The sequence below is a fragment of the Pipra filicauda genome, unplaced genomic scaffold (genome assembly GCF_003945595.2).
Source record: "Pipra filicauda isolate LSUMZ 115617 unplaced genomic scaffold, ASM394559v2 scaffold28_size6257848_pilon, whole genome shotgun sequence".
In the NCBI taxonomy this organism is placed as follows: domain Eukaryota; kingdom Metazoa; phylum Chordata; class Aves; order Passeriformes; family Pipridae; genus Pipra; species Pipra filicauda.
In genome coordinates, this window is record NW_024104409.1 from 1512952 (window position 1) to 1540947 (window position 27996).

At 39.4% G+C, this 27996-nt stretch overlaps 1 protein-coding gene across 1 annotated transcript; it reads right to left on the minus strand.

The window, feature by feature from the left end:
• Window positions 1–696: 696 nt before the first annotated feature.
• ITM2B (integral membrane protein 2B) lies at window positions 697–27996 on the minus strand. The gene is made up of 6 exons (XM_027721350.2): window positions 27725–27996; window positions 10778–10906; window positions 8557–8763; window positions 6473–6583; window positions 2703–2853; window positions 697–1421 (listed from the first exon to the last, which is right to left on the minus strand). Exons 1-6 carry the CDS (start codon window positions 27821–27823, stop codon window positions 1333–1335), a joined length of 786 nt encoding a protein of 261 aa, XP_027577151.1. The 5' UTR covers window positions 27824–27996; the 3' UTR covers window positions 697–1332.

Consider the following 27996-nt stretch of genomic DNA (forward strand, 5'->3'; position numbering starts at 1 on the left):
TTGGGGGAGATTTTCCAGCCTTGTTTTTGAGTGTTACTCCCTTTTTTCATGTCCTGTATTTTCACAACCACCTTCAAAACAGCAGGTACTATGCTATATCTTATTCTGCACTCTCCCCTACAAACGTTGCTGTTACAAAGATCCCAATCATATTTTAAAAAAACCAACAAAACCAGTCCTGCTTTAAGAACGGTAGTTTTTAAGTGTAGTAAATGGCACAATGCAGAATGGCGCCATTGGTATTTGAGTGAGCTCCAGAATAACCGGCAAAGCTCAGGGGCACAGGCTGGCAGAAATGCCATGAAGGTGAACAAAGGGAATGGCAAAGTCCTTCATGTAGTGAACGTTCCTGGCTCTCAGCCGGGTCAGCCTGACTCACGGCACACTCTGGATGATGCCTGTCATTTGACAAATATGACAGGGATTTCAGACATGAACAAAATGCTAAGTCAGCTTTGGGTCTCCATTCTGATCATATGTATTGTGAAAATACCAACCCAGAATTTAGGCAAGCAGCACAATATTACCTTTAAATGAAAAAGGAACAGAAAAACATGCTTCTCTTTTCGTATTTAATTTCTTAGCCGTCACCTATTCTATCTTTACAAACAGCACTTCAACTAAAAAGCATTAATTTTAATTGTAGTCCCCTCCTCTAAAAAAACACCCCAGTAATAGCAGAAAAAAACACAAGGCTTTTAGACAAACAGGTTTATAAGGTTTATTTTCCATTGCACATACATGGATTATATACAAGTTAGTAACATAAGTTACCTCTTAATTTTCTAAAAGATTGTTACAGCAAACACTTGCCATTTCAAAACATCAAGTCAGAAATCAATCTAAAAAGGTAAATATGACAATATTTTAAAACAAAAACAAATTGCACTTGGTTAGGGAGAGTCAAATACAGGTTTGTCTATATGCTGTAACAAACTATATAGCAGGTAATATTACAGTTAGAAGTAGCTCTTGCAGTCCATTTGTACATTAATAATTCTTTTCAATTTTACTTATTTAAAAACTGGTGGATATTTCAAAGACTTCCTCCTCTTCCTAGTATTCAAGATTCATCACGTGAAATGTACTAGCAACTAAGTCTTTATACAATTGCTATTCAAATATAAGAACACCACACCTGAAAATAAGGAAAAAACTAAAACATATTGATTTTACATGTATCATGAGATGAAAAGTATGGAAGGTGTTCAGCAAGAAAGCTCTGTCCACTACTTACATAAAAGAAGATTTTAAAAAATAATCACTGCACACAATACAAAGGGTGGGGTCATACTGTAATTTTTAAGTCTCCTGTAACAGTAATATTCCTCATTACTGTTCACAGATGAGCGTTTCCATAGCAAACCTGTTCTCAAAGTGTCGAATCTTTCGGCAATTGGCGGCTTCACGCTTCTGAATTCCTGTGGTATTAGTAAACAACAACAGAGGGGAAACAGAAGAGGGGTGAGGTACATCAGAGATATAATGGTTTAACATTTGCTGTGATAAGATGTCACCAGAAACCGAACTATCCCCTTTTAACCCACCCCTCAGAGAAACACACACCGGCACACATTCAGACGTAGAGAATCAATAAGCAAGCAACAATCCTGAAGGTGTGGTGAACCAAACTGCAGTACCCAACCTGCCCAAATCCTACCCTGGTTAGTTTTTAACTCAGATCAGTTCCCAATCTCTCTCTCTCTGCATCTGTAAAAATGCTTGTGGGAATGTGAGAGAGGGAACAGCAAAGGAATAAACAGCTATAGGCAAAAGAGAGTGGACTTGTAGTATTTAAACATTATCTTGGAATTGTACAAAGAATTTAACTAAATTTTAGGCAAAACAATGCTCACTGTCAACCTATGCTCATCATTTATTACTTCAGAATAAACATACTGAGCTTTTGCTATGAAGACTTTTTCATTTTCAAATGTTTTTCTAAATTGTTTTCATAAAATATATTTCTTCTCCTTGTTTTCCCAAGCAGTCAGGTCCAACAATATGACTAAAGCAATCAAACTGCTTTGGTGTACACCTGCCCACCACACACTCACTAACAACAACAGCAACCAAAAAAACCCCAAACAATCAAATAGCAGAAAAAACAACCAAAAAGCAAATCTGAGTAACATTTAAATGCAAATTTTAAGGCAATATTTAATAGCTTGTTAAGACTCTTCCAAATAATGTTTTTCAAACATTTTCCATGAAGAAGTACCAACCACTACCATTTTCTTGTGAAGATAACTCTTATTCACATTTCACTGGTGCAAACAGGAAACCATGGAACAATTTTTAATGACAGGAAAAACCTGCAATTCTGTACTTGGACTACAAGGCTATAGCTTCTCACATACTAGAGGGTCTTTCTTTGATTTTGGGTGGGGGTGGGTCAAGAAACAAGATTAAAGAAGAGTATGAATGAAAGGCTGAACTCCAGAAAACAAGCCTGTGCGCACACACACACTTTGGCACCCCCGGCTCACTGGTGCCTTGAGCACTTTTGTGCAATGAAGTGACTTATTTCCATACCTACACAAGAAAATATCAGCTCTACTTAGTCCCACATAGCAATTACTGCAATAAGCAACCCTTGCTTTAATTAGAGTCACTCCTTTCAACAAAATCAAGCCTACTTACTGAACTCAAACATCACTGAACATTTTGCCAACACACAAGACTGCAGGAGGAACACTTACCTTTCATGGCTTCTTTGCGCTGTAGTTTATAGGTTTCCTTGCCACGGCAGAGGCGGTAAATAAAGAATCCCAGCTGATCCACGTTTTCAATGCGATCAGTAACGATCATCTGTTCATGAATCAAATAGGACTGAGGCAAGTATGTTCCAGCCTGTTGAACAAAAATATAACAGCTCTGTCAAAATCCATCTCTTCATGGTTTAAGTACACAAGAAACACTTTGTAATGTTTTTCTTTAACATGGCTGTGACATATCTTCTTTGAATTCTTTCAAAAGATCTATTACCCATGCAATTTTATTCTAAATGTGCAAGCTTCACTACACTACAGAAATACATAATGATTATATTCAAAAAAGTCACAAAACTTCCATCGATGCATACATCCACCGCCCTCCTGTCACAGTGACATCAGCCTTCACCAGGCCTTCTTCCAGGTGTGCCTATTGTCGGCAGGTTTTCTCAGTCCAGGTATCCTCCAAAGTTTCACAGATCAGTCCTGCACTTATCATCCAAAGTTTTCAGTTAATATGTAATGGCCCAACAGACCTCAGTGGGAATGACTCCTAGGTAGGAGCTGGCAGAAGCATGATCTACACGCAGAGACTCTTGCTGACGAAGCAGCCCAGCTATGGTGTACTCCAGCTGCAGTCTATGGGGTTGGGAAGCCTTGAACTTATTCATAGCATGGGTCACAATTCTCAAGCCAAACCCTAGATGAGACCATCTAGCCACGTAAGTTATTATGGTGACTCCCAGAATAGTTTATTTGGAAAGGTATTAGAAAGCCATGGTGATACATCAGGTGTTTCATGGCAATACACTAAAAAAGGGAAGAGCCATGACGACACGCAAAGGCTTCTCAACCTTTTTCTAATGCCTTCTGTGTTATTTTGCATCAGATGAAATGATGGAGGAATCCTGCTCTGTGCACAGCTCACTGTACACAGCTGAAGATGCACAGACTTAGCTACCAGCCAATTTCTTAATACTACCACTGGTAACTAATCATCAAATTTTAAAAATATTATTTCATTTAAGAAATCCTGTTAGAGTGGTTCTAATTTATAGCACTAGAGAAGGTGTTCCTTGCTTTCTAAAAATAGAGTGACTGCTTATTGTGAAAACATATTCAGCTTCTGTGGCAAAAGATGGTTCTATGTTTTATTGACAATAAACAACTTGAAATTTCCATTGCAAAACAAGAATATCTTGTCAGCCCCAGTGACATGTTGAGAACATCATTAAAGGCTATTCTCCTCAGTAAATAAAGGACTGCATAAAATTCACTTTAAATTACAAATATTTTCTTCAGCACACATTGAGGAAAACAACAGCAATTTTTTTTCTTTAAATAAGAGCTTAGAAAATGTCATTCCCCCAAATTATCCCAATCATTATTTTTTAATAATTAAATCACTGTAAATTCCTGTATCTTAACTCCTGGTCTCTCGACTTTCAGGAGAGCCCTAAGGGAGCTCCAGAGCAAAGCAGCAGCACAGGGCACTGGCAGAGTGCGCAGCAGTGCTGAAGACTTGGGGGACAGCCTGGAGGGACACTCCTGGGCTCATGCCCTCCGAATCACAGGATTCCCCCAGCCATGTCCCAAACCAGGAGGAGAGGAAGCTCAGTGCAGGAATTTCCTCTGCCCAGCTACCGCAGAAGCAATTATCCAGCACTGGGATCCAGCACAGCCGCAAATATCGTCATCTTTGAGACATCCTGTGCGTCGTGTACAGTTAAAATTAGCCAGTTGGCTCAACAACGGGAACAAGGTGGATGAGCAAATATACCTGGGTTTCAGCCTCGTTTCCCAAAGAAAGCAGGCCTTTCATGTCTGCACATTCAAGTAAACTGTATCAATATATAGAAATGTGGCTCGGAAAGCTAAAATTACAGTTTTTCTTAAAAAACAAACCAGCCCAGAGAACCTCCATTTTCATAAAATGCCCTCTGCATGTAGTCACAGCTCATTTTAATGAAAGTAGCACATCAATTTCATACATTTTTTCCTGGTGCAACCAGTGTCACTGCAGGACAGTTTTTGCTCACTTTGTGCATCGGCAGCGTAGCTTCCCAAATTTCAGTTACAAAACACTTAGCCTGATTTTCTGCGACATCTAATGCCCACAGCTTTTTGTTAATACAATGAGAATTAAACAGATGTCTCATAAAATTAGGGCACTCATTGTTGGGGACACTGATCAAAACAGTTTGCTTTTGCACAGATTTTCAGTTAAATGCATGATGCCTTGTAAACCAAGCATATTTGATTTGGTACTAAAGACAAAGTAGGAAACTAAGAAAAACTAAAAAAAAATACGGGGTCACTGAGTTTTACAGACACCACATTATTCTTACATACAGGAAATGAAAGTGTGGTTAAATAGCCAATCTCAAAATAGGCAGCAAAAAAGCAGCAGAGGACTTACTTGTGAAGTAATTTTTCACATGGAATTTATTTATATATACAAACTACTCAGAAACGGCTAAAATGGTTCCTGGAGTCCTAATTCCAAAGCCTTTTTTGAAAGATGCAAACCCAAAGATGATGTAACAGTTCTAAATTTAAAAAGCCCAGTAAAATAAAATTTAAAACACTCTCCCCAAATCTTAAGACACAAGTTAATCAGCTCTCTTCCCCATCTGAACTGTTTTGCTGTTCTGTGAAGAAACCAGAAGGCTCAAAACCAAGGTAAATACTATTTAAATTTGCATTAAAAGCATACATACGTAAAAGTTAAAAAAACAAAGAAAAATTCATATTAAGTTAGTAAGAAACCCTATTAGATTATCTGCTTTGGCCTCCCTAATTTCACAGGCCATTATGTTTCACCCTGTTACCATGACTAACAGAACAGTGTGTCCCTTTGATGGTGACAAGTGAGGCAGCAGCAGCACTGTAAGTCCAGCAGTAGTGTTCGATTATCAAACCCTGCCGGGAAGTGTTTAGGAACTCCCACAACGTTATACTGAAAACTCATGTTTGGTTGTTCAGCAATTGTGGCATCTCAGTCTTTCGCATGGTCTTTGTTTTTAAGGACAACAAATCTCGTTCTGAAGGTCTAGTGCTCACGGAACCAGGAATACGGCCTCTTGTTTAGACTGTCTTTGCTAATCATACAACCCACATCCTGATCGCTCCTACAAAACCTCCCTGCAAACAGGAAGATCCATCTTAAGGCTGCTGGAAGTCTCATGAATTTCCATCACACCTAAGTGCCACATCCAATTTCCCTGTGCATACACAGGAGATCCAATATGCCTCACGTACATCACCCTCAAGCCACTGGATCAAAGTAGGGACCAATCCTAGGGACCAGTTCTTTAAACAAGGCCCATCTTAAAAGAATTTCCCAGTCATCTGCTTCATTCCTCTCATCTAACCAGTCTTAGTCCAGCACATACATGCTCTGTAGAAATTTTAGTCACAATAGATTGTAAATTAAAAAATACACAGATTACTATCAAATAATCCAGGTATACCACATTTACACAATTTTGTCAGCCAAATTTACAGCATCAAAAAATAAAATCACATTTGTTTGCCTTCCTCTGAATTAATAATTCTTTCATGATTGTAGATCGTTAACTAAGTAGGTTATAGACTCTTTTTCTCTTTGCAAAGATCTCTAGTGATCAGTTAACTTTCTAACATATGCGCCTTGTGCAAATGTCAGAGTTCTGCAGAAGGAAAAAATAAAAAGGAAAACATCTACTTTTTTCCTGTCTTAAGAACAAATTACTTATATTACTAACTTATAACTATACCTTGATATTGATGAGCAGCTCCAGGAAATTTTTTGGTGGCATAACAACTGAAGTGTTCAGAGGAATCACATAGCACTTATCCAGGCTAAGGTCAAGATAGGCAGTGAGTCTCTGTTGAGAAATATTTATTTTAATCAAAATAACAAGAACATCAAAATATTGACATACAGACCTTGTTGAAATACTGTTGTCTCATGCAGTTCTTCAAATTATTGTTTTGTTCACTATAAAGTCTGTCCAACAACTCCAATCTGAGAGTAGGTAAATGCATAATTATAAGACAGCCTTGATGAGAGTTTGTATCTACAACAGGAATTTGGGTAAGGCAGCAGGCGACGAGTAGCTCAAATGCACTACAGCAATGAAACTACAAAAGTGTAGCTGAACTGTTACAGAAATAAGTACAGTATTTATTTATTGCTAGTGCCTGTATTTTGAAACAACAGGGCAAAAGCCTTGCTCCAATCTCCCTGCTTTTATATTTTGTTATAGTCTAAAGGTGCCATTGTGAACAAAACACAGAAAGAAAAAAATACCATTACAGATAATGTATCAAAAGTCCTTTTATTTTCAAAAATACAACTGACTTGATGGGTTAATGAATTATTAACTTTATATAGTACCTGAACTGCAATTTTTGCCATTATTTGATAAAAAGCTGAGGGAATTATCCTGATGAATCCTGTAGCTCTGTTCACTGAGCTGTGTTTCACTGCACCTGTTCTTGCTAAAGAAGACATTATATCTAGCTGCTGAAAGCTCTGAGGCTGGGGATGTATATAAAATACTGAGCACCAAGAGCCCAACAGTCAAAATAGTACAAAACAGCAATCATACGTGCAACTAATCTCATTACATGGAAGCAAGTGTTGTACCTATGGCAAATGACCATAACAGCAAGGCCTTTATCTTACGGAATCAAAAAGTAAATTTCTAGTATTATATTGTTCTTATTCACTTCTTGGATGCTGCTTTTTTTTTTATTATCCAGTTTTCCCTCTTTATAGTCTTTGTGCTAACTCTTAACAGATGCTCCCTAAATATATTCAAATACTTTTAATTACATAGCTCGAGCAAGCAATGTTTTCCTCTAAATCTGGTTATGAATATTTGATAGATAGCGCTTGTTTTGCCTGAAAAACTTTAAACTCGGAAGTTTGCATTAAAAAAAAAAAATAGGACACTTCCCTATTCTTCTTTTTCAGCCTTGCTAAAAAAGCTGTTCAGCAACGTCTTCAAATGTTCACAGAAATTTAGCTTCCTGAAAACCAGGTGTATATTTCATTGCCATGTATCAGCTCCAATCATGTGGATACAGAAAAGGAGGGCTTCTAATTGTTTCACAGCTGCTGTTAATACTAAGAGCTGTAGGCCTGTCAACTGCCTTAACAAAAATTTATTACCATCATTCCTATCAATCAAAGTTATTTCTTCAAAAATGGAAGAAACAGCTAAAAGTGCTTTGATACTCTAGTTCAGTGCCTCTAGGAATCATAGTAGCCTGTGGTGCACAAAGAAATTAAACTTTGGCTAGGCTTCCTGTGGCATCTGGAAAATGAGCCCTCTTCCACGGTCGGTCAACTTGTCATTTCCTTCCCTTTCTGCTGCTGCTTTGGGGTTTTGAGCCATGCTAAGAGAGCACCTCTGGGGGTGCTTGAACACACCTCATGACATGAGATGCAATCAGCCCCTGCAAGCTGACCTCAAAGCTATGACAGCCCTTTCCAAACTTCCCTCGGAACCACAGCAGTTGGTCAAATTCTGGCCCAGTGGACTTCACCAAGCAAGAAGTATATTCTCTTTACTTCCTCATACTAAAGAAAGGAAATAGGTCTAAGACTTTTCCCATTCTTAAAAACAAATGATGGTTTAGAAACTACCTCATGATGATTGAATAATGCTGTACTTTGTATGCCCAGTTAATAATTGCTTGCAGCCTGCTGCTGATCAAAATATTTCTGCTGCCTCCTCCACCCTTCATTTTCCCCAACCACAATAATTAGGGAGTACATTTATCAGGATGACTGAGGGGCAACATTTTTCAAGTTTTAAATGCTTTAAACTTCTTCAAAAATATTTCTTACCCGGTGGAAGTCATGGACTATATCAGCAGGATCACTATCAGCAAATTCAGGGACTGGCACACTGATAAACTCAACATCTTCTTCCTCCAGGATCTGAATATTTTGCTCAATCGTGTGGTAGTGAGCACGCTGAGCCTCTGCCCCAGCCTCAGGTAAACTTAAGCCATCTTCAATGTACTTTATTCCGCAGAAATACACATCACCCTGCTAAAAATAGTTAACAACCCAGCAACAAAAGCATCAGTAACCTAGAAGATTAAAATTAATATATTCAAAGCACTGTGGAGAAAAAAAACTTGTTGGAGTAAATGAAATTTTTTCCTTTTAATTTGATTCGTACACCAAAGTAGGAGCCAGTTGCTATCTACAACGGGACCATGGCTAAAACTTTGATTGTACTCAATCTAAACAGAGTTCTTCCCTTGAATTCAAGGAAAACAGGATCCCATAAGCAGGTTCTTAAAATCTAGTCTTACATGTGTTTTTAGAAAGACAATGAAGTTCCTACATCTATATCCATATTATTAAATTATGATCTAACTGTACAATTTAAAACTGGTCATCCAAATCACCTTTAAAAAGCAAGTCTAACTCTAAATTTAGTCCTGCTTGCAGCAGAGGGTTGAACCAGATTACTTCAAGACTTTTCTGCCAATCTCAATTATACTGTGAAGTTGCTTAGTTTTACAAGACTTCAAAAGTTTTGGAAGAAAGTTTCCAAAATAATTTTTTAACAATTTTAAAAGACAAAACGGTAATAAAAAGAAATTAACACAACCAATTTGTGTCTTTCTGTCACAGTACACGTGGCAAGTTGTCTAAGAGAAGTGTAACATAAAGTCCTGAGTCAGAGGAAGTCATATACCAAAATTATAGGCCAGATAGTTTTAGAAATATGCAACTTATGCATATGCACATGCCATCAATTTAAAGTTTTGCATTAAAAACATGTCTTCAGTGCAATGTTAGCTCAATTCCTGAGTGCTTCCTTCAACTCAGATCTGACTCACAGACAAGTACCACAGGTTTCAATTAAACAGTACTTTCAATTTCATCTTACTGGCATGTGAAAGGTGGAGCAGCCAAGTGCATTAGAAATGCAGCACACTTTCAGCTACTCACCTTCTTAATCCACCAAGATACACTATGCTGTTTAGGCATCATTTGCAACACCACCGCTCCTCTGTAAATTTGGTTAATGTGATAGCCAAAGAGACTACAAACTGCAAATTCAGCTAGAATTTCTCAAGTTTAATCGCTTTGCCTTCCAGACAGCAGCTACTAAAACGGGGAAAAAACAACCATCCTGGTATTAGGGACAAGAACAAGAATTTCTATCTTATGTGCACTACCAGTGGGCTAGAGGGATTCATGTTTTGCTTACGCTCTCCCTTTTTGACTCTATGATCTTGCAATCCCAGCAGTTTCTGAAGCGGGGAGGGTGTGCTCACGCCACTTGGGCAACAGCCCAGTACATCCAGCACTGCCCACTGGCAACTGCCTGCAAGGGAGACAATGTTTAACTCAGATCTCCCATGTTTTAGGTAAATGCTCCATTTCCCTGGCACCACTGCCTTCACAGGGCTCCTCTTGCAGCAGTGCCATTTGTTAGAAGACGGAAAATACATTTTGTTAGAGATCTAATCTTGTCAGCGCGGATTCAACTTGACAGAGCATGTTTAACCACGCTGACTGCGATTTTCCCAAGTCCCCTGCAGGGCCCATATTTCTTTTCCCTGTGGAGGCTAGGGAAGAGGAGAGTCACTGTACTGCTTTGATAAGCAGTCCCTTTCCTGTGCATTAGCAGTACCACATGTGTAAGGAAACCTGGAATCAAACAAAGGCTTTCAAGGGGTTAAACCACCTCCAACATTTGGCACTGCAACAGAGGAATGAGAGCAGATGAAAATATGGGACACCACTGGGGTTCACAAACCCAAGTCCTATTTAGATACAATCTTTTCTCTGCAAAGTAAGGTTTTCAAAAATGCTGCTCCCTTTCATTTGTCAGCTTCACTTCCACCCTCCTCTGCTGATTGGTAACTTCAGAGCAGGCCTTATCCCTGGCCTTTAGAAAAGTTGAAGTTTTGGAAAGAGAAAAAGGTTTTGTTCCTTTGGTTAGTCTGCTGCTCCTCTTCTAAATGTAATGCAGAAAAACAGTCTGTTACTCTACTTTCCACAGAGGAAAACACAACCCTCTCATTACAAGTATGTGACTTACCTGGAATGCAAAATATTTGTACAGATAGGCACCACCCAGGATCACACCAGCCAGCATAAAGGCCAATCCAAAGCACATGCACCAGCACCAGGCCCTCCTCTGCCCAACAGGCACAGCATCCTCAGGGTCCTGCAAGGTATCAGAGAGGGACCTTCAACACACTGTTCCCAAGACAGGTATGAGAGCAGATGCTTCAGGCCCAGCAAGTACAAACACTGCATCCACCAGAAAAGGCTGTATGTACTTTATCAAAATTGTTTGGAAATTTATTGTATTTGGCAAAGTTTAAAACAGGTCTATCTGAGTTGAGGTTTAGTAAAACTTGTACTATCAGTCACTTTTAATGCTATTGTGACTAAATCAGCAGACTAAAGAGAAAAATAAAACAAAATCTCCCCAGATACCTAATAACACACAGTGAGCCAGCTATTTCACAGACCGTAGACAGAAAAATATCCATTCTCAGGCAACCTCCACGCAACAACAGCAGAGTGAGGAAGTCAATTCAGAAAGGTCAGATTCTTTTTTACCTCAGTATATGCAATTTAAATTAACCTGAAGAACCAACAAAATATCAAAAGTAATAAGAGCAGCAGAATACATCCTTTCCTATGTTGTTCTGTCAGGTCGAAAGAGGCTTTACCACAGCTCGGCTGGCAGAATGGTAAAAATGGGAATGAAAAAAACATGCTTTGTAAGCTGTTGTTAAAGAAGCTTTCTGCTCTAAGACAGCATTTGCCATGCCTCTATCTTCTGTTTGTGTAATACTAAAGGAATGACAGGACGTTTCCCCTTTGGGGCACTAGTTTGCATAACCATGCAGTCCCCATAGGCATCCTAAGCAATAAACTGCTGCTTGCAAAATCTTTCCTCTATCAGCCACATTACAATGTTCTTTTCTCCTCCAAGTGTCTGCATAACTCACACCCAAATTAAAAAGAAAAAAAAATAAAATCCAACTTTGATTCACCCTGTTCCAAGCCATGATAATCCTGGGAAAATATCTGAATTCAAATAAATACAAAGAAATTCATTACATCTTTGCAACCAAAAAACAGTAGCATAGAATGATGATCAGGGCAAAATCATTATGACCGAATGAATAAAAAACATCAAACCAGAAAACTGAGGAAGAGTATGAGCTTGAGAAGGCTTAGCTATGGTTGTTAGCCAGCGTTCTGTCTCATGGTTTTGGGGTTTTTGCAGTATTTGCTAATTTGGATGATTTCCCACTTGAACAAAGTTGTGAATGTAGTCCTCATGCTGTCTTGGTTCAGTTAGGAAGTAATTCCCCTTATCTGAGGACACCAAATGGAGAGAGGACCCCTCCTGTAAATGGTGGGAGAAGGTGGCACTTCCTAAGAATGACTCATCCCAGCTATCCTAGAGAGGAAGAAGTGGGAGGTACTTACTTCTTTTCACTGATTATAGAGGGAAATTCCTTGGTTAACAAATTAGATACCTAATTCATATGCAGCTAAAACTAAGTGATGTGAAACCCACCTTTACAGTACACTGCAATTATCTTTTATACCAAAGTGGCAATGCAGCTTCTTTGCCAAGCAATGGCTGCCCAAATCTGATTAAGAAATATTTAGAGTCAAACTGAAGATATTTCACAGATTTTGTTTTACGTTACCTTGCTAACTACAGCAGTAAATCAGACTGTGAAACCTCCATCTTTGGAGGTTTTCAAGACTCAACCAGAGAAAGCCATGGCTAATCTTGCTTTGGCAACCATCCTGTTTCTAAAGGGAGGCTGGAGCAGATGACTTCCAGAGGCCACTTCCAACCAACATTTCTGGGATACATTACAAGACAAAGTGAGATTGGTAAGAAAACATTTGCTGTTGACTGAAAAGGGAGAATGTAAAGACAAGTAACAACTCTTTATAGGTTTTACAAGATTTCTAGCTACCTGATTTTTAACCTGGTTGTTTGCAAAGACTGAGAACAGGACATAATACCCATGCTAATCTAATTAACTCTCAGGTCAGGTTGAGAGTCACTGTGGATTCTTCTATAAATCATCTCAATTATAAATCTAAACCAGGTAAATCAAGGATTTTTATGTTGCCCTGTATCATTAGGTAACTATTTCCCTAGATACTTCAAAGTTTAAAGGACACTCCATTGAAACTTTTTAAAATAGCTGTCATTTAAACCACTGTAAGTTAATGTCAGAAAAAGGGATAGCAAACTGACTGTGGGATACAATGTCAAAATATTCCCTAAAACTGAGTATAAAGATTATCTTTATTCTTTCTCAGTACTGCTTTTATCCCACACACCTTTTTTATCTCCAAGCAGAATTATCCACTAGCGGAATAACTGCCTTTTCCATTTTTACATTATTTTGTAAGTTCAGAAACAATAACAAACATGCATTTGGGAAATGGTGCAGAAGGCATACACAGTGTGAGCACCTACCTGGAAATTGGGATTAATGATAGATTAATTTTACAGAGGCCAAAAATAATCAGAAAAACAAGGTAACATTTACATTTCACCACGCCAGAAGAAACCTGAAGGACAAGTTTATCAGTATTCCAATGTAAATAATTTTGCTTTGATATATAAGATGACAGGTGTAAATAACAGGTTTAATACAACTCTCTTATCCTTTACCAGCAGCTAAATGTTATCATTATTATTTCTGAAAGAATCCCTAGCGGTGGCACGTCAATCTATTTTGTATTTGTAGTTGCCTATTGCACTGATTTGTCTCCAGCCTACTGAAAACAGTTCATGGAATTTAGAACAAGAGTTCAAGCCCAGTTTAGGCTCTTGCTTAGGAGAATACATAAGAGCACAGCACCTCATTACGGAGAAAAACTAAAACTGACAACACTGAAAACATTTTATGCTACTGAAAGAGAACATAGGATTGATTTCCTAATCTGAAAACTAAGTATATTATCAAGCAGTTTAAGACCAGCTTAAATTAAAATATTATAAATAACCTACTGAAGCTAAATTATACTCATATTAGTAGCTGCACCATGGCTAAGCTCTCTAAGCTTTTGTATTCTTGCCATGACAGCTTAGTTTGGGCTGTATTGACCCAAAAGAATAATCTGTCCCTTGCTATATAAATCTGACACTCTGCACTGCAAGAGAACAAAGTGCAATGGATGCTCACCCTCCTTCCAGGTAACTCATGTTCTGAAAGAAAACACATTAAGTGAAAGCAGATTCCCAGTAAGAGGGACAGTGCTGAATTAGCACTTCTCCCCACATGGTTACAACTGTCATAGAGCACAACGTGACATTGCAGCCTCACTGGCTAACTTTTCTCTAGGCCAGCTTTTCACTGACAGAGGAATCTGACAAAAGAAAGCCTCATGTACTTGAGGTGAAGACTGACCTCTAAAAATATGCCTCGCTACTTTTATAAGCAGCAATAATTAATCATTACTGTTATGGTCCTTTTCTTTCCCCTCTTCTGCTTCATTCCTGCCCTGTGTACTTTCAGCTCCCTCCTGAATCCTCAGTCTCAAGATGATGCCACAGAACTCATCTTTTCTGATGCAAAATGCCTTAGGAGAAACTGGATGCAAGCCCAAAACTGGCTTGTTTCCCTTGATGAGCTGATTGTTCTAATTGGAAAACATTTGATTAGCCTATTTCCCATGGACAAGACATGAAACAGAAGCATCTCTCTGCCACTTGATCACTAAATACTACAGTGTTAAAATTAAATGGTTCAGAACTTCCCAAACTCAGTAGCTTCAAGCTCTGCAGGAACAATTTTCCTGCAGATAGAAAATCAGAAGTATTAAATTCTGTATTATTTGAGACTAGCAAGATTCATATCTAGAGTCTTCTCAGAAGGAAGTTACTGTAGTTTTCAGTACAGATCCCTTCATCAATGACCACAGTAGGTAATGTCAAGCTGCTCTGTCTTGTTGCTGAAACCATTAAACACTTTGCAGATGGACAGATGATACCATAAACTATTTACCAAAGCACTACTCAACTATAGAGAGTTCTTCACAAGAACATCTTTAAGATAATTAGCATTAAGTGTTCTGCAGTAAGTTAAAAGAAAAAAAATTAATACCCCCCCTTAAACATGCAAACATTAGCAGTTATTAATGGCTACTGGCCATATATGCTCTTGCTCTTTGCAGTTCAATTTTAATGCTACTTTTTTCTTCGTTAAATAAATTCTGAATTTCAGAATGACCAAATTCATGTTTGGGGTAGTACGACAAATTTATTCTAAGAAGCACCAATACTGAGCCACAAATATGTATAATTAGACTTGGTAATTACTTAGATTTTCCCCTTGTGGCTTTTTCTACATAGTGGAATATAATTGTTTTAACATTACAAAAGTAAAGCAGTCTAAAAACTTACAAGGCATATCTCTAGTTCATATTAAAATGAGTGAGATTATCAGACCTTGTTCCTTTGCAGAAATTAAGGACACATCAATGATAAGATAAAAAAACCAATTATGAATCAGCTAGGTAAGAATTCACCTAAACCAGATATGATGGATAATATGTTGCGGAAAGACCAGAATACTGTATGATTGCTGAACAGCTATGCAAAAGATAATGTCCCAAATTTAAAAATAGATAAGATAGCAATAAAAATAATTTTGTGAGGGGGAAATGTCTTTGAGAACCAACACACAGTCTTTGATCCACAGAGAAACCAGATGCAGAGTATCACTATTACATAGTGATTATGCTGGCTACAGCATAATACACAAAATGTTCATAATTATGCATGTGAGAATAACATCTTTTTTTTAATATATATATATATGTATATATATATGTATGTATATATATATATAAACACACATATAAAAGCTTACAGTTAATGTGGGTAAAACTGCCTAGAAGCTGTTCAGTTTTCTTTTGAGGTCCTTTGTGTGCCACTTAGCTCACATGGATTGACAGAATACAGTGGAACGGACTGAGCTTCCTAAAACCAAATATTTACCAACTGCAGCTTTAATTAGTGGAACAGGAAAAGGGAAGTTAATGATGACTCCCTAAAAGTGTTTTTTAATGAAAGTCTTGAAAGAAAATATTGCCCAATGGCTGTATAAACTGAGTGCTGTTGGTCAGGCTCGCCTCCTGACTTGTAAATCTGACATCTGTAGAAAAGACAGTCCATTTAAAATGAACTTAATTATGGAAGAGCTCTGCATTCCTACGATGGCATTCCTGCCTGAAGACTGCACTAAGCCTGGTATTCTATTTATTACTTGTTGCAGATGGGAAATTAAGGTGGGCTTTTGCAAGACTCCTCACTTGGCAGATGCGGCAAATCTGGAAGGCCATAGTAGTGATCTGCCTCTCAAGCAGTAATTTTATGCTTACTAATAAAATCAAATTTAAATTCTAAGTATAATGATCTTTTAACTTGCCATTTGGAAAAAAATACTCTACACACAATAGATGGTTCAGAGATTTCTCGCTTATCTGGCAAACAAGCTATGCTTGTTTATGTGCAGTTGAGATCTGAACACTGCAACCCTTCTGTGGCAGCACTGCCAGTTCCTCTTCTGTCACAATGGACAGGGACTTGTCCATCTGGCCAAAGGCTCTCTGTCTGAAGAACAGCATGAAAACCAGACCTTAGTTCTACTGCTGTTTGCTGTAGTCACGTAGCCTGAAAAACCAAGGATATTAATTAGAATTACCTATTAGGCAGTTCATACTATTAACCTCTTCCTGTATTTCTAGTATCTGTATATGGTCTTTGAAATAATATTGTAAATACAAAATCTGTATTATAGCACTAGAATATCCAGAAGTGAGAAGAAAGTACATTCCAAGAGCTTTACCAAGTTCAAAGTCCAAGGTCATTTTCATATTACTTGAATGCTACTTTTCATCAAATGATGGGGGAGTTTTATGAAAAATGAGGTATCTGTCAAATGACTCATTTCATGGTTCAAACATCATAACTATAACAGAATAAAAACATTAGTATAAGCAGCAGCCAGCTCAAAATCATCTTAGAAGGGGAATCAGCGCTGATGAGTTGGAATGGAGCTGCAGCTGCATTTATTGGGAAAGACAGAGGTGAAGGGAGAACAAAAATCAGAATGCATGCAAGAGAAGGGGAGGAGGAAATAAAACTAGAGAGAAACATGGTGGAAAATGAAGAGTTCAATTTCTCTGCAGGAAGTAAAGGAAAATTACAACTGTAAAGTGAATGTAAAGGACATGAATCAGCAGTTCACCCACAGCCATGTGATAGAGGGACAACCAAAGAAATGTGTCCTGAAGAGTAATCCTGCAACTGAGTTATCCTGATTTACCTAAACACTGCCTTCATTTCTGACAAAAGAGACTGCAAAACTTGATGGCAGCCAACAATTAAAGAGGATGGGTAAAGAAGGAAGAAACCTGGAACTATTTATACTGCTGCTTTGGTTAAACTTTGGAGTAGCGCTAAGAGTAGTCATTGTTAGCTTTGGTCTTACACAAACTAGAAAGTGGCAGGGGGAGGGGAAGGAAGGCAGAGTGTGTGTGACATGCCCAGACACACTTAAATGGCCTGAAAGTTCTGTCCCTGTAGACCAGGCAAGGACTTTCTTCATGCACATGCACAACTTTTGGCTACATCCTTGAACCAGGCTGTCTACAACGACCGTACAACCAAACACACACACTGTATTTTACTGTTTTTTCCAAACTGTGTTCCCCTAGATTGTTCCTCTTCTCTGTCCAGTTCCAAGATCCACCAACTTCCTTCTCTTGCCACCAAACCTAGTGGTTTCAAGTCTTCCTATAACTTCCTCCTTGTCCTGTGTCTATGCCTCTTGTATCTTTCCCCACCCCAAAGCAGAGTTCTCCAGTCTCTGCCATGTGCTGAGTAACTGGGCACACCTTGTTTCCCTTTCCTCCTTTCATCACTGCCACAAGATAAACCATTCACCACATCAGTGTGCTATGCTCTGGTGAAGAGGAGCTGGGCTGTGGCCACAGAAGTGCTCTGTACTTTGACCTGCTGCACCAGCCAGCACTCCTGTGTCTCTTTACTATAAATGCTCAGGGGCCAGGACTGCCCTCTTTTTTTTCTGTACAGAGATTAGTACAACAGGATTTTAATACCCCCTTACACTCCTTCTGAACATGAGGAAACACTTTTTTTACTGTGAGTGTTACCAAATGCTCACACACAACATAGAGTGTTACACAAATGCTCAAATGTTACCACAATCACCCAGGGAGTTTGTGGAGTTTTCATCCTTGGAGATATTCAGAAGCTGATGGGACCAAAGATGGTCCCAAGCAACCAGCTCCAAGTGGCCCTGCTAGGTGGGGGGGGACAGGTGACCTCCAGAGGCCACTTCCAATGCCAGCCATTCTGTGACACATATCTATAGTTTTTAAGTAACACTCACACCATACAGGGTAAGGATTAATAAACAACCTTAACCACTGGCTTCATTAAAGAAAAAATACCCTCCAGGACTGCTGTGTCTGTGCTAGACAAGCAATAAAGCTCCCCATATGCTTAATTTTCTTTGCTTTGGGGTTTTATCATTCTTCTGCCATTTCCCCACCCCCCCATATGAAACTTCAACAAAACCTACATTTGGAAAATGTCTTGTCTTTAAGTGTCTGGATGCTGAACACAAAAGTTCTTGTGCCACTGACAGTCAGAGAAATCCACAATTGCCACTGCCCCATACTGAATATAAAGAGTTTTCATAAGCTTGGCTAATGAAGAGGTGGTGGAAGTCACGTTTATTTATATGATATAATAATGTTGCTGAATTTATCTATACATTTTCATTAACTAGGATGCTGGAAATTTGTTCTGCATTCCATACCTATTTTTCTCAAGTATTTTAAAAAAAGAGAAGAGTTCTGGTGCAAGTTTGCAAGTCATAGACCAAAGCATGCAGGTGAAAGCTTGCACACATATCTGGCAAGAGGTGCCTGAGGGATGTTTATTTGTTTTAAACAAAAACCCTCAAACCAAAGAGGTCATATGGGACATTTTTCAGAATGCATTTTGCTTTCAGAAAACAAAATCACTACACTCTTTACGGTTACAGCATGTCAAACACGGCATTTCATTTAACTGTCCAAGTCTGAAAAACACTTCATTTTTAAACATCGCAAAAACAAACCCTTTCCCCACTTGCATTCTTTGACTTACAACTGACTTACATTCTCCTGTTCTTATAAAAACTACACTAAATCAATCTATAACTTTAATGCAGTATTGTTCTCATCTTTATCCTGAATTAATCAATGTTTGAAAACAGGAACTTAGAAGGCTCCTATTGCACTTAAAATGGATCAATACTAAATTATCTCTTTGACCTTGATTGTTCTAGTTCCTGTCTCTTCCTTATCCTGCTCACTTCTTTTATCTGAAATTTCTCTGCTTTTTTCCTACAACTGCCTGAATCTCAGACATCAGTGTGATAGAACACCATGTGGATTTAACCTAGATTTCTCTCAAGGCTATTTTCCCAAGCGGCATTGGCTCTTTCACCCAAGAGATCTCATTAGCATGCACATATGCGCCACTGAGCCTCAGAATTTAATAACTCTATTCCCAGTTCAGCCACAGATGGTATGTCATCTCAAGCAAGTTACAAATGCTGTGTCTCAGTTTCTCTTAAAAGCAGAATCCAGCATCACAGAAACCACTTGTGAGGTTCGTAGCCCAGCCTCTTCCTCTAAAGGAGGGTGGACTCTGAAGCCCATGCAGGTTGCTCAGAGCTCTTGTCCAGCCAAGATCTGAAAACCTCCTAGGCTGACACTTCAAAGTTTCTGTGGGTAACCTCCTCAGAAGCATTCGGTTCTCCTCAGACTGAAAAGTATTTTGCTTATACCAGTTAGAGGCTCTCCTTTTTCAATTATATGACCACTGTTTTTTCAGTCACCTCTCCAGGTGTTGGGAGGCTGCTGTGCCATCCCCCCTGCAGCAGTTTCATCTCCAGGTTGAACAAGCCCCATTCCCTTGGCCACTCCTCACAGGGCATACGCTCGACCCTCTGACCATCGTGGTGGCCCCTTCTGGACTCGCACCAGTTTGTGACTGTCTTTTTTGGATCAGAAAGCTCTCAGCCTTCAAAGATGCCAATGACTTGTGCCCAGCTGATGGTCCACCAAAAGCCCTGGGTCTTTCTCGAGCTTCCCAGCCAGGTGGTCCCCTGCCTGTCCTGATGGAGAGAACGAGTCTGCTCCAGGTAGAGGACTCTGCATTTGCATTTCTTATTTCTGAAACTCAGAGATTTTGTTCAGCCCATTACTGTAGCCTATTGGTGTTCTTCTGAATGGGAGCCCCATCTTCAAATAAATATACCCTGCTAATACATATATTAGTGAATTAAGATGCATAGTACCTGTACGGCAAGCAGAGTTCTCTGAGTGGAAACCATTCTACATGCAAATACAGAATAGCATTTAATTGTAGCACTTACGAGTATCAGCACAGAAGAGCCGATCTTGAAAGGCTTATATTTAATTATGCCCTCTTTCTAGGAAAAACTGTTGTAACCAACTAAAGGGCTTCACTGCAGTTAGACTATTCAAAGCCTGAGGTGGAGCATACACTCCAGTGCCGAGCTGCATCACACTCTGCAGAATCACAGATCCTGGCCATTGTTCAAACACCTCACCAAGAGAACTTCACAAAACTCAAACTCTAGGCAAGATAACTCATCACCTTCTGCAGCAATCTCAAAAGGTTGTGTTTGGCCTCCCACCCTGCACAGGGTACTGCATTTTCAAATGCATAAGTGCAAGGGTTTTCTATTTCTATGTAGACTTTATCTTTAAAATAAATAAATAAATAAATAGATAAATAGGCCTTGGTGATTCAGCAACTATATGAGATCCACCCCAGAGATCACAGACTCCTCTCAGTTATGATCTCCCCAGCATATTCTTTTTCCATAGTCATTCCACTGTTTCATTCTACCCTCAAAGGAGCAGAAAGCTGCCATCAAAAGCAGCTGTTTGCTGAACCCTCAAAAGAAGATAACCACAAATTAACCCAGGATTTGCATTCAAGGAACTCTACTCTTAAAATGCCTGTAGGTTTTATTTTTATGTGTGTGCATATATATATATATATATCTCACATACTTAATAATATATAAATCTTACAAAAATATTTGTATACACATACTGACACTATTATATGGAAAGGACAAACCAGATATCAATTTATTTTTTCCACAATCTCTAAAATAACTGTTGGGCAAATATTACTTTGCCATTTTTTGATGGTGAATTTTGCTTGTAGATGACACTTGGATCACTCAGAAAGGACCTACGTTTCTCTGTACGTCCATTGTTGTCCAAACCCTACTTAGGCCACGTCATGTCTGCCACAAAACCATTTCTGACTTCACTGCAGAGCTTAATCTCGTTAATTATCTCATTCCTTTGGTTTACCACATCTGTAAAATTAGGACAGATATCCAAGTTTTATAAATTAGCATGCTTTTCATCTGTAGATTCAAAGTAATTTCCACTGAGGATAAAAAGCAGTACATAAATAGTAAGAAAATGAATGTTGTATTATACATACAGATCAGGAGAGTAAAAGCAGATAATACTAACCTTTGTCAGCATAAGGGGGGGTGGGGAGAAAAAACAGGGGGAAAAAAAGGAATCTGTGCAACAGCTAACAAAACATATAATTACTTATCCCAGCTGTAGTTATGTTTTAAATATGTCATAATGTTTTTGGAAGCACAGAATAGAGAACATTTAAAATTACTAGGACTTAAAAATGCAGTATTTGCTTTTGAAGATATTTCCTGAGAGTCATAGAGAAGACTATTTTCTTTGTATGTAAGCTATTTGGTGCCTGTAGCTAGTGGCTACTGGATAGAAAATATGTATAATGCCAACAAATATTCCAAAACTGCAACTGCAGAAGAATTAACTAAAACATTACTGGAGGTAAGTATGCTTACCATTGTCATACTGTCCCCAAAAGACCTTTAGCATCAACATTTATTAAAATGCTGATAAGAAAAAAAAGGGAAAAACCCCATGCAAATAACAAAAAATATAATTTGAGTACTAATCTAACAAAACTGTTAGATTACACTGGCAACTACAAATGTTTCACTAAAACACTTAACAGGAAAACAACATATACAGATTATATTTTGAAATTAAACTTTTCTTGAAATAGATGTTCATATTTTGGATTAAATATTCATTATAATGGAAGGAGTCTAAATCATTTCCCTTGAAAATACTGTTGATTCCAAGAAAATTTTCTTTCAAATGTTTTTCACAGAAAAGCTCAGCACTTCATTTTGACCCACATCTTCAGAAATTAACTAATTTAATTTGAGCTTTACCACCGAATAGAACTTTGGTTCCAACAGCCACTTAAGGGGTATTCTTCACACTACTACACAATGTTAATATCCAAACTAGTTTCTTGGAGCTTATCAGAAAGACAAGAGTATTGCAATACAGAAAGACAGGAGTGAACATAAGAGGAGTAATTATGGCATTTACTATAACATTACAGTGCACGGTAGTTTTTCTAAATATCACACTATATAAAGCTTCATCTAATTACAGACTTTTCCACATGACAATGTTAAGGGGAAAAAAAGTTCTCCAAATGCATTTTTAGGGCAATGGGCCTCAGCCAAGTCAAACTTTGTTAATCTGGAAAGAGAAACTATTTAGAACTGCATAAAGTATTTGTGTTGTCTCTATAGTCATCCCTGCACTGAATTCACAGGAGCTGTAAGGTACAGCCATCAGCTCCTGCTCAGTCAGCCAAAAACGCAAATGATACAAATAACTGACGCAGCAGTTATCACAAAGGTCTAGTATTAAATATCATTCTTCTGGGAAATGGTTGTATTTCTCAACCAAGGCTTTGTATTTGTTATTCAGGTCAGGAAGTTATGAGAAACAGAAAAGGAAGTGAGATACAGAGCACTGACAGAACTCCTCTGTCCTACAGGTTCATTTCCACTGCTGGGGGAATGGGGGATGGCACAAGCTCTTCCAGATCACTTTTTGAACTTCTTAGCTTCTAATCCCAAATTCCGAAACTCACTTAAAAATAGCAAGAGATCGTCAGAGGAGCACCACAAACCTTTAAAGATCTTGTTTTTTAGTATCTCTCAATGGCTGACAACCTCTAAGGAATAGTTCTAAGAGCCAAATATCTCAAGATCACAGTTACCTTTATTATCAGGAAGCTGTACTACTTAACCAGTAGCACCATGTAAAAGGAGATGCAGGCAATGACATCAACCACAAGGCTTCTTTTCTTATGAAGAGTTCCTCATTAACAACACAAATTTTGTTCAATAAACTCAATTTACCCTAATTTATGTTTGCAGGTATGTAAAAAGTCAAATGAAGGAACAGAACCCTGGGTATCCTTGTGCCTGAAACTGGAAGGTTTTTTCATCTCTGGTTTGATGGGTTTCCATTAAAATCTTAGCAACGTCTGGAAGGAAAAGGGGGAGAGAATTCAGTTTGTTAGGATTTTTTACTTCTGGTCCTCCTTTAAATAATCCACAATGCTCTGACATATAGCAGAAGCTGGTTAGTTTAATGACCTAGTTGCATCACAGAAAATACACGAAAATACAAAGACTGCTCTTTCCCCAATGGCGACTGGTGAAAGGCCTATAGAAAATTTGGCTACAGGAAGCCTATAAGGGGAATAAGGAAGCTCCTCCAAGAAAAAAAGAAACAAAAAACCAAAAAAACCCCCAACCCTTAACCATTTAACTACAGACACATCCCACTGCTTTTCTGACAGCAAACTAATAAGGAAATGACTATTTATTTATGTGTGTGTACTAACATCTGTAACATATAAATATGTTATATAGTACTTACATATAAACTGTAAAGTTAACATCCTTATTTCAGAAACATCTAATACTAATTACATAAAATCTAAGGAGTTTTCTGCATAGCAAAATAGTGCTTATGAGTTGCTCAACATATTTCCCAGGTGGATCCCCTCACTCTGTGTTAAAAATGCCTATTTTAGTACGCTTCAGGAAAGACTAAGCTAAAGTGAAAAAAAAGATTAATTTTAAAGGTTGGAGTAATAATGTTCTCATAAGGAATAAATGCAAAAAGCTGCTGCTTTTAAAATTCTTAATATTTACACTTTCACATTGAACTCTCTGCAGATAGAGTTATCCAAAGGTCAGCTACAGTACATACGGGTGAATCCGAAGCTTCCCTGCCCAAAGCTGTATGCAGTAAAGATGCACTGCATTGAGCGCCCCAAGGAAAAAATACAGTTTCAAAATGTTGCCACCTACTCCAAACACAGAAGGGAGCAACAGCCTGAGAGCTATTGAGGGCACAAAGATCTTCAAGGAGGGCTTAATCTATTGAATGGACTCTGCAAAATGTCTGATGATTTCAACTATGCTCAGAACCATCTTTGGCTCTCCAAAGATCTATTGTAGGGAGAAATGTTAAAATACCACACATTGTTTGTTTGTTGGGAAACTGGGTCATAAAATACCCTACTGTAAAGACAATGAGCAAAGTGGAAAATTAAATGTGGCCTGAGAACCTTCACTAAGAGTATTCTGTATTTTGGTCAAGAACTGTGGCATAGAACTACCATCCCAATGTCAGTGAGTTTTAATGGCTGCCTACAGTAAGTATGGAGACGCTTTCACAACACACCATGTAATACTGATGATTTATGCAGAGACAGGATTAGCACTCTTGATTTTTAAACACCTCTTAAAGTAACATACTCCAGTGCATAAGACCATTGCCTTCTGCAAAAGCTTTTTTTAAGCTGTTTTCCCATGACACATCCTCTACTCTTCTTGCATCTTCTTCTCTTACCTTCCCTAATTTATTTCCTATTAGTATCTGCATCAGAGGTTACTGGGCGAATTTTGGCAAGATCAGAGTATTTCTATGCTACATTCATCAGCATATTTTGGCTGCAAGCACTCTTTAATAAGTCTTGGAAGATTATGTATTTGAGAGTAATTCTGTGATGGCAGAGTTGCAGTCTTCAAGACATGGTGGTGGGAAAAGCAGCAGAAAGAGACTCTCAAAGAACTAGCTCAAAAGCTCGTTCCATTAATTTTTATTTTCTGGACATTTCAGAGCATTTTTCTGTTTTCACTAATATCAACTGGTTTACTAAGATCTCTTGCTCAAATCTTTGGTAAGTTTTTGATAATAAAACTCTGAATGTACAATTCTGCTGATCCTCTTCCACTCTTACGGTTTTCCCTTTCCTTCAGTCCAGAATGCCTCACAGGACTGTCTTCATAAAAGAAAGCTTCATAAAATGTTGTTATATTTTTCATGTTTACAGTTGCAATCCAAATCTATTTATTTTCCTACAGAAACAATGTAGGAGAGGGAAAAACAAACGTCCCATATATGCTGTTTTGGAGATGTGACTTTTTCAATCCACTAGAATTCACTCTTCCAATATACATTTCCACACTGCCTTCAAACCTCACTTTTCCAGCAATGAAGTGATATGAATAATACATCTGTCAGATGTAGTTTATTTCTCCCCTTTCCTCCAAAGAACTGCATAGGCAGCTGAAGTTGTGGAGCGGCAGAGGCAAGATCTGTTTCTAATGCAATTATATTAGAGAAGGCAAAGTCCAAAGAGTGTATCTTGCACTTACCTCAAAGGTATCAAGTTTTACAAGGGCACTCAGTTCCTTTTTTTTCCCCCCAAGATCTGAGAATAAACTACCAGAGTTGAAGAACCATATACCTCTAGAGCTACATGACATAATTTGTTTCACTATTGTTAATCCTGCATGGATTGCACAGCCTTTTTTACTGAACTACAGATGACACTACTGTACTCAGATACACTTTTATTTATGCTCCAAAACACATAATCTAAAAAAAAACCTTAGTCAAGAGAATTTTGCAAACTGGTAGGTGTGGGTCTGCAGTTCTGCAGAGAAAAGACAGAAATGTGTCAAGGAGAATGTCAAAGACTCAATGTCCCTTAGAGCATTCATCTGCTTTTCGAATTTTCATCTGTGTTGAGCATCCACTCCTAGCATTCTATTTTAGGACTGGTTTAAGCTTTGTTAAGGCACGTTCATCCCCTGACAAGAGTACAAGAACTTTTAAGTAGCTACCGTGAGACCAGACCACCTCTTGACCTGGTTAATAAATGTTTACAAGTCTCATTTCTAGGCAAGGAAAGCAGTACTGAGACCCGGGCAAAGTTAAGGCAGATCCTGTACCTCATCCTCAGCTGCAAAAATTTACAGCTCTGAGTTAAGGAAATCATATTCAAATGACATGCTTCCATCAGTATCTGGACAGGGTCAGCAGGATTTGTTCCCTAGTGTACAATTAGCCAGATGTATTTTGTTTGTTTAGCAGTAGGAAAAACAAGCCCAATTTGGTAGGCTGTCTGGAAACAAACATCATCCAGGGCAGGTCTGGATTCCCAGATAGTATGAAAACCCCATGTTCTGAAAAATGTAGCTTGTTTCTCCCTTACGTGCTTGGTGTTAAACTGACCACCAAACTTGGGGTCAGGAACTCTACAGCTCAATCTGGGCTCAGGGAAGCCATGACTTTCTAGAGAATGGCACTCCTGCTACGAACAGGGACCACTTAACAGATTTCCCATAATTGCAGGCAATTTGAGTAACAATACTGTCCAATCTGTTGTGGCACACTGTTTTATTAAGTCTCACTTAAATACTTTGGTCAGAATTTTATTTGTAAGTGCAGTATGTTCAGTAGAGGTGTGAAATTTAACCACTTGCTGTACTAGGAAGATGTCACTAGAAACTCCTTGGTGGTTCCCCTTGGCCTTGAAATGACAACGGATTCTGCAGGTGAAGAACCTGGCCCCACAAAAATCACAGAAAAACCTGCACGAGGGTACAACTTCATACTACAAATTGTCTTCCTAGGTAGAAGTTCATCATGAAGATTTAGGAAATTAATAAACACCGTTGCTTTTGCAGAGCAAATCTGGTAATTTACAGGCCTGATGCACAAGAAATTGTGAAAGCAAATGAAAACATCAAGACATGCTGTTTATGTGCAACTGGCCATTTTTTATGTTTTCATTCACTTTTCAAAGAGCTTAAAGCAAAGTACACTACTCCTAATTAAGGAGTAGTTTTGATTACCAGAGCATAAAAACTGCAACGAAACCCCTTTATATTCTAGGCATTTTTGCACTTCAAAAACTTTAAAAGCCGCTGCTGTTTTGTGCTTTGTTGCTGTTTGCAGAGGGGAGGCGAAAGCAGCGCCTGGAGTTTAGGTGCTGTTTTGGGGCGGGGGGAGGCAGCTCTTTGTTCCTTTATTTAAGCCAGCGCAAGTTCCGAGGCGAAGTTCTCGGTATCGCACAACCACTAGGCTCTGCGAACACGCTGCGGCACAAGCACGGCCAAACCCCCAACTTCACCCTGGCCAAGCGCTCCCTCGCTCCGAAGCATTTGGGGCCCGGGAGCAAGCTCGCAGCCCGTCGGGCTGAGCCGTGCGGCCGGGGGGGATCGCACGCGGTGGTAAGACCAGGCACGATGCGCCTTCTCCGCGCAAACCAGCTCTCATCGCCGAGCCGAGCACCGCGAGGGGGCTGAGGTTGCGGGCGGGCAGCCGGGCTTGGGGCAGCCGGCCCTAAAACCCGAGCTGGCCGCGGTCCATGCGCTGTCGGAGCTAACAACAACAACAAAAAAAATTTAACCCGAACTACCACAGAGATCCCCAGAGTCAGGAGAAGCGGAGCTGCAAAGCTCGTTCCTTGTCAGCCATTTTAGAAGCGTGAGCCGAGCGGGGCGCACCGCAGCGCAGCTTTCCCCGCTGGCCCGCCCGCGGTTCGCCGCCGCGGGCAAGGGGCGTACAAAGAGCAGCATGGTCTCCGCCGCGCTCCCCTCCCCGGGCGGCCCCGCGGAGCGGAGCAGAGCGCCCGGTACCAACAGCAGCCGGGCCGGGCCCGGCGCCTCGGTCCCCCCGCCGCCCTCACCTTGCTGTCCGGCGGCAGGATCAGCACCTGGCTGTTCTCCTCCTCCTTCTTCGCAGCCTCCTTCTGCGCCAACGCGGAGTTGAACGACACCTTCACCATGGCCGGTTCTCAGCGCTCTGCGCGCAGGAGAAAGAGGACGAGAAGCAGCCCGGACCGGCGGAGCCTCGCAGGCTGTCTCCTGCCTCGCCGACCCCCCGCTGCCGCCTCTCAGCGACTGCCACCCCCGTCCCCTCGTCAGGCGGCGGAGGAGGTGGAGGAGAAGGAGAGGAGGA

Excerpts from the sequence above, each read along its gene's own strand:
- ITM2B (XM_027721350.2), bottom strand. The coding sequence starts at position 27,823 with ATGGTGAAGGTGTCGTTCAACTCCGCGTTGGCGCAGAAGGAGGCTGCG. Across the intron at positions 10,907-27,724 it reads TCCTGCCGCCGGACAGCAAG|GACCCTGAGGATGCTGTGCC; the intron begins GTGAGGGCGGCG and ends GATACCTTGCAG. Across the intron at positions 8,764-10,777 it reads ACAAATATTTTGCATTCCAG|CAGGGTGATGTGTATTTCTG; the intron begins GTAAGTCACATA and ends AACTATTTTTAG.